The 7,783-nt window shown below is 36.5% G+C and overlaps 1 protein-coding gene across 2 annotated transcripts; it reads right to left on the bottom strand.

Annotated features, from left to right (window-relative positions):
* Positions 1-4,409: 4,409 nt before the first annotated feature.
* LOC123872675 lies at positions 4,410-6,529 on the bottom strand. 2 transcript variants are annotated; one of them, XM_045917115.1, is made up of 2 exons: positions 5,294-6,529; positions 4,410-4,541 (listed from the first exon to the last, which is right to left on the bottom strand). In XM_045917115.1, the coding sequence occupies exons 1-2, from the start codon at positions 6,233-6,235 to the stop codon at positions 4,533-4,535; spliced, it is 951 nt and encodes a 316-aa protein (XP_045773071.1). In that variant the 5' UTR covers positions 6,236-6,529; the 3' UTR covers positions 4,410-4,532. The 2 variants fall into 2 exon arrangements, with proteins under 2 accessions (XP_045773071.1, XP_045773072.1); XM_045917116.1 differs by lacking the exon at positions 4,410-4,541 and having other exon boundaries at positions 5,294-5,490; positions 5,957-6,529.
* Between the last annotated feature and the right edge of the window lie 1,254 nt (positions 6,530-7,783).

Below are 7,783 nucleotides of genomic sequence, written 5' to 3'. Positions count from 1 at the left end.
CGAAAAGTTCTTGTAGAATGAATCACCTCACGTTCTCTGAAGCCAAATTGTTATAATAATGGATATAATATAATCTGTGACATGTTTTTCTTAATAAAAGCTTTTTTGATACCAAACTCGAAATACATTTTACGTATTTTATTCTTTTTTTCTTTACGTATATCTACCGTATCTTCAACGCTATAGACTATAGGGATATAGGGTACCTAGGTTTCCTATAATATAGTTTTGGCCTGACTTTACTAGCCAACCCTTATACGGTATGTTCGATTAGATATGTAATCATGACAATATTACACCTATGCCACGAAGAAAGTAGTTACAGGTATCATGTATTTGGTGCACAGATACTAAGTGCATCCTGGAGACTTTTTATCTCAGAAAGCAAAGACTTCCTGCGGGATTTTAAAATAATCTAAATCCACGCGGACGAAGTAGCGGCAATCATCTAGTATTGGAATATAAACGAAATCCTTTCGTAGTCGGATTGAAATATTTCTACACAAGCAAAAACCCACGCATCATTTTATTGCAGTAAGAATTTTTTATGCAGTGAATGTGGTATTATCACTAAGCTCACTGGCACTCACACCTCATTGTGGTAAAGCAGCCTCATTAGTGGAAAGCGGAGTGCTGCTTGGAAAAATATTCCGTTATTGGCAGTAGACGTAAGTAGTAATATTACTATCGGCCATGGAATTTTATATTTGCTTGTAAATGTTAATTAGTAAGCAATGATCAATTGAATAGGGAAATTATTATGCTCGTTACGTAGTTTTATGTAAGCGAATATTGGAATATTCACTAATAATAGGTACACTTTTTGAGATTAGGATATTCATCAGACGTAAAAATCAGGAACAGCACAGTTGACTAGTGGGTCATTTACTAGGTCATTTCTTGTGTGGTTGTTATATAACATAAACTTCTTTGTGGATTTCAAAACGAAATTTAAAATTTAAAATGTTTTACTTAAACGGAGGAAGGTATAAGGGATAAAACATCTACCTTCCTATAATATCCTCATCATCGTCATAGCCATCATCAACCTATCGCTCTATTTGGGGTTCCGTACTTCAAAAGGAAAAACGGAACCCTAAAGGTGCCCACGCACTTGAACTGAACTGCAGCTGAACTGCGCGTCGCGTCAGCGCCCCGCACGATATTCTCTCCAGCCGCGACGCGCGTACGTCACTGCCGCGCGGCGCGGCTGGAGAGAATATCGTGCGGGGCGCTGACGCGACGCGCAATTCAGCTGCAGTTCAGTTCGAGTGCGTAGGCACCTTTATAGGATCACTTCATTGTCTGTCTGTCCGTCGTGTCTGTCAAGAAACCTATCGGGTACTTCCCGTTGACCTAGAATCAATGAAATTCAAGTAGGTAGGTCTTACAGCACAAATACAGGAATTAATCTGAAAACCACGAATTTGTGGTTACATCATTAAAAAAAAATTAAAACGTGTTTCAATTTTCAAAGTAAGATAACTATACCAAGTGGGATATCATATGAAAGGGCTTTACATGTACATTCCAAAACAGATTTTTATTTATTTTTATGTATAATAGTTTTTGATTTATCGTGCAAAATGTTGGAAAAATACACGAGTACGGAACCCTCAGTGCGCGAGTCTGACTCGCACTTGGCCGGTTTTTTTATTGTGATTAATTAGGAGGTTATATTACCTAATTCTAGAGCTCTTGGGCTACATAATATGAACTCATATCGCTTCAAACCTTCTGTAGAAGTTGAGTATAAATGTAATTAACTTACAAACGCAGAAGCGAAATAAGGACTGACGCAATAAAAATGTCGTAAAACTTAATCAATTTGCAACATTTCAACATAAACAAAATAAAAGCCTGCGCAAGTAAATTAAAAAATTAGTTTGACTTCCAAAGTCGGAGAAAGTTGCAAATCGACTGCCGACGTCCCTCCATGAAAATCAAATTATATTTCCCGGCGTAAAAAATGAGAAAACATTTCGCCCTTTGATCCTCAGAAAGCAAACAAGTTAACCGATATTTTAGACAAACATCAATTTCGTATAATGAGTTCTTACGATATTTTTCCACAGTCATTATTATGGTTCGACGAGAAATTCTAATTTGGTGGTTTATAGATATTACGAGTTATCATAATAAAATAAAGAAATTTTCAAATAAAAATATTTACTAAAATGATAATATCATTTGTAAGGGGTAAGGTGTGTTCAGTAACAGTTTTATTCAATAGGGTAATGTAAAGGAACTATTTTGGCGAAATTCAAAATATTATATTATTTAAATAAAATAACACTTATGACAGACAGCAATTTATTCGGACGCGGCCAGCAAGAGAAAGAATGACAGTTGCCACAGAACATATTTTATACAATGACATTGTCACAGAGTAGGTACTATGCGTTCACACTTCATCATCCTCCCTTGAACGCAAACCCATAGCTCCAAGGAAGTGTTGATGCTTTGGCTTTGGCAGGGCTTTGGTCAGCGAGTCTGCAGTCATCGAGCTGGTTTCAACGTACTCGACACAAATCTCTCCATTGGCTACCTTGTCTCTTACAAAGTGATGCCGCACGTCGATGTGTTTGCTGCGAGCCTGAAAACTTTCATTACACGTTAGCTTGATTGCACTTTGGTTATCACAGTACAATTTCAGAGGAAAAAGTTTTTCTTGCGGCCAAAGTTCAGTGTGCAGCTGCCTTAACCATAAGGCTTCTTGAACTGCGGCAGACAGAGACATATACTCTGCCTCAGTGGTGGATAAGGCTACTGTTGGTTGCCTCCTTGAGTTCCATGATATGGCAGAGCCCTGAAACATAAAAATGTAACCAGTACAAGAACGACGATCTTCAGAGTTTGAAGCCCAATCAGCATCACAGTATCCAATGATTGATTCGTTATTTGGCTTGTACATTAGTTTCATATTTCTTGTACCCTTCAGGTAACGCATTAATCTCTTGACTGCTTGCCAGTGATTAATTTCAGGTTTATTGTTAAATTTACTCAAAGTGTTAACTGCATAGGTTATGTCGGGCCTAGTTCCTTGGCATAGGTACAGTAAACATCCAATAGCTTCTTGATAGGGTACGTCTGTCAAGATATCTTTACCAGAGCTTGTAAGTATCATTCCTGGTTCCATGGGTGTACTCGCAGGCTTACATTCACCCATATGGAAACGTTCTAAGATCTGATCAATATATCTTGTTTGATCAATGCATATAGCATCTTCTAGGTATGTAATTCTGAACCCAATGCAGTAGTTAGCTCTTCCTATGTCTTGCATTTTAAAATTATCCTTTAATTGTTGTTTTAAATTTTTAGCTTCATTTTCATCAGTATAAAACAAAAGTAAGTCATCCACATATACTGCAATTATTAATATATTTTTCTTAGAAATTTTGTAATAGATACAAGGTTCGACCTTTGACCTTTTCAAACCAATATTTTGTAGGACATCATTTAATTTCATATTCCATCTTCTGCTTGCTTGTTTTAAGCCATAGATTGATTTATTAAGTTTACATACTTGTTCATTTTGTTTATATAATGGTGGCTGCTCCATGTACAATTCCACGTCAATTTCACCTTGAAGGAAGGCAGTCACAGCATCCATCTGCTCTATTTTCATTTTGTATTTAACAGCCAAGCCGATCAAGTATCTAACTGAAGTATGACGGACAACAGGCGCGTACACTTCTTCATAGTCAATACCACGCCGTTGTGCATAGCCTTTGATAACTAATCTTGCTTTATATTTGCTTATGTTGCCTTCTGCATCCAGCTTCGTTTTATAAACCCATTTGCAAGGTATGGCTCGACGACCTGATGGAAGATCGGTGAGTGTCCACGTGTTATTCTCTATTAGTGAATTATACTCAGATTCCATAGCTTTTTGCCACTGAAGACAGTTAACGCTTGACAAAGCTGCCTCTGGTGTCTCTGGATCCTCTTCTATTGGTGTAACAGAGCTGGTTACCGCCTGACATAAAAAAGTCTTCTTGATGTTTTGTCTAGGTCTCAAAGATATCTGCCTTGGGGTAACTTCCTTTATTGGCTCCTCTGGTACATAGGTCTCATCAGCACCATAAGTTGTGTCAGAGCTATCTATAAGAGAGCTTGTATTCAGATCTGCTGCATCAGCAGTTGTGCTGCAGGACTCTTTTGAGGTATCTTGTAAGCTGTCAGTATTCTTTTCAGTCAATGGAATAAGTGCATAATCCTTTTTAATATCATTTTCTAAAAATATGACATTTCTACTTCTTAAAACTTGTTTCTTTGACTCATCATATAACCTATATCCTTTTGTGTCACCACAATATCCAACGAATATTAATTTTTGAGATTTACTATCCCATTTTTGTCTTTTCTCTTTGGGAATATGCACCATAGCTTTACAACCAAATATTCTCAAATTACTTATGTCTGGTTTCTTTCCACTCCATACTTCCTCAGGAGTCTTGTATTGTAGCGACTTCGTGGGAGCTCTGTTGATGACATATGCTGCTGTTGACACTGCCTCAGCCCAAAATTGTTTAGATAAATTGGAATTTAAAATCATACATTTAGCTCTCTCGACCAAAGTTCGGTTCATTCTCTCGGCTAAACCATTTTGCTCAGGCGTGTAAGGATTGGTTGTTTGATGTTGGATACCTGATTTTTTTAAGAAGTTATCAAACTCATTATTTACATATTCTTTGCCATTATCTGTTCTTAATATCTTAATCTTTCTATTTAACTGATTTTCAACAAGATTTTTGAACTCTTTAAATTTTTCTAAGGAATCAGACTTTGATTTTAAAAAATAAACATATACTTTCCTAGAACAGTCATCAATAAATGTAATAAAATATCTGGCACCTCCCAGAGATAGCTTTTCCATGGGTCCACATATATCGGAGTGAACTAAACCGAGGATTTCAGAAGCTCTCGTGCCCTCATGCTTAAACGACTGTCTCGTCTGCTTTCCTTCAATACAAGTAGTGCAAAGTACATTATTTGTATTTATGGACTGTGGTAAATCGGTACCAGTAGTAAATTCTTTAATTTTTGCAAGGTCAGTAAAGTTTAGGTGACCTAATCTTTGATGCCATAAATAAGTAGAAGTAAAAAGTGCATATGCTGCATCATTCACCACATACATATTATTTATGCATTTAGCTGTCAAAATTAATTTCTGATTTTGATAGACGCTGCATTCATTTTCTGTAAATTTTAACTGACACCCATTCCGAGTCATTTGACTGACTGACAGCAAGTTGGTTGCTAGTCTTGGCACGTATAAAACATCTCTAACCTGAATGACTTGAGTGTTGTTGCCGGATCCTGGTATTTGTAGATTTAAATTGCCACATCCTTTCACTTGTAAGCTTTTACTGTCTGCCATTTTTATCGTTGCTACTGTTGCTGTCTTGCGATCATATAACCAATCTTCTCGGTTGGTCATATGCACACTCGCACCGGAGTCGATGACCCAGCAATTGTCAACGCTAACTGAAAAAGCAGAAAAAGCAGCTACAAATCCAGAATTGCTATTATTACTTTTAGATTTACTCTCTTTCTTCTTACTAGAAGTACAATTTGTGCTCTTGTGACCATATTCGTTACAGGTGTAGCACCTGGGTCCCTTTCCGTGACCCTTGTTCCGACTAAACTTGTGTACATTCCTTTTACTATAATTAGTATAAAATGCAGCTGAGTCAGAGGACTTTACATCTTGTAAAATTTTAGTTTTTACAAAATCTGCACTAATAGACACACCCGAACTCTCTATTGCCATGATCATAGGTTTGTAGGTGTCCGGCAAACCTGCCAGAAGCAAAGTGCCTAACCACTCATCATCTACAGCAAAACCTATATTTCTGAGTTTGTGTGCAGTGGACATCACCTTGTTCACGTATTCCTCAACATTTGAGCAACTATCTAGGCTTGTTGTAATTAAATCTTTCAAAAGTCCTACCTTACGTGACAGGCCGGAGTCGTCGAATGCGCGCTGTAAGTTTAGCCATACCTCGCGTGCTGTCCGTGCTTCTTGAACGTGTATATAATTTACCGGGTCAATAAGCAATATGATTTTTGACTTTGCCTTCACATCTTTTTGAGCATCTTTAGCGCCCGGATCAATACATTCCCACAAATCCTCGTGCTCGAGATATGATTTCACGGCGAATTTCCATGTATTGTAGTTGTCTCGACCAGTGAGCTTCTCAATAAAGGCAAGTGGATTGATTGACGCCATGATGTCCTGAAAAGTAAAGGCCCTACGCGACACGCGTTCGTCCGAAATCTGTCTTAATCCGCCGAAATAAACTGTATTTATTTGATTTTAATTTATTACGCGCAGTGGCCGTCCGGGGCCCAAAACCTAAAGGAACTATTTTGTGAATTAAGATATTATTAGATTATTTAAATAAAATAACACTTATGACAGACAGCAATTTATTCGGACGCGGCCAGCAAGAGAAAGAATGACAGTTGCCACAGAACATATTTTATACAATGACATTGTCACAGAGTAGGTACTATGCGTTCACACTTCATCATAATGTGTTTAATTTATAACTAAACTTAATTTCAATACTTATGTAAGTAGATATTGAAATTTTGCGTTTTTGTTTGAATTAAAAAATTCAGAATTTGGATTTTTGGTTACTGGATTCCCATTATGAATTACTTACGGCATAAACCAAATAATTCCGACCTATCAGGTCGAAGCAGTCGCTTTTTTCAAAGCACAATTTCAATAATATTCTCATTTTACACCACTGTGCATCCAACAAAGCATAAACTTGAAAACTCCAAGCACATTCATTACTCACTCGCTCAGCTTGACATATATTTACCGTTTCTTTGTTTCAGCTTCCAACATCCTGCATAGTGCTCTTTCTTTGTGCGCTTCTTACGATCATCGTTCATAAGAGCCTTTTGATTGGCATTTATTAGCTCTTCAATTACTGTCCTACTCTTTATTTATTAGTATAATAGATATATAATATGTTTTTTTTTATTTTTTATTTATTTAATCAAAATACTTTAAAAAGAATCTATAATATTATAGCTACTACCTATTATTTATTAATGTATGACATTTGGTTTTACCATTTTTTATGAGTAGGAATCAGGTAGAATAGTTAAATATCTGGAGAATGACATAAAAAACTAAAGAGTTTATGGGATTTTAAAAACCTAAATCCACGCGGATGAAGTCAAAGGCATTATTTAGTAGTAGGTAAACATACTTTATATTTTGGACAAGATCCTTGAGTTGCGATTCTAGAGGAACAATTGTTGTTGACCTGTATAGCTTAAAATATTTATACTTCGTCCGCGTGGATTTAGGTTTTTTAAATATCGTGGAAACTCTGCTTTTCCGGGATAAAAAGTAGCCTACGCCCGTTCCCAGGATGTAAGCTAACTCTGTATCTTTCATTAATAACGGTTAAACTGTTGGGCCATGAAAAGCTAGCAGACAGACAAACAGACCCACTTTCGAATTTATAATATTAATATAGAAGTATAGATTTGATATAGGTCCTAAAGGAAATTGAATACATAAATCAAAATTATAATGAACATAGTTTAGGTTTAGAACACAATAATAGGTAGACAAAGGGATTCAAGGTGAATAGATAGTGAACAAAACAACAGCAACCCTACAGTAATCGAAGGAATAGTCCACGATTCGAATTAGAGATTAAACACTAGTCTAAAGGATTGGAGCATCAGACAACAGTCAGTTATTGATAGTCATGATTGGGACGCAATCGAACAATTAAATATTAGGTGA

Source organism: Maniola jurtina, chromosome 15 (assembly GCF_905333055.1).
Source record: "Maniola jurtina chromosome 15, ilManJurt1.1, whole genome shotgun sequence".
Classification (NCBI taxonomy): domain Eukaryota; kingdom Metazoa; phylum Arthropoda; class Insecta; order Lepidoptera; family Nymphalidae; genus Maniola; species Maniola jurtina.
Note: the sequence above shows the minus strand (reverse complement) of the source record. Positions and strands in the feature narration are given on the sequence as shown.

Coding starts and splice junctions, on each gene's coding strand:
- LOC123872675 (XM_045917115.1), bottom strand. CDS start 6,235: ATGGCGTCAATCAATCCACTTGCCTTTATTGAGAAGCTCACTGGTCGA.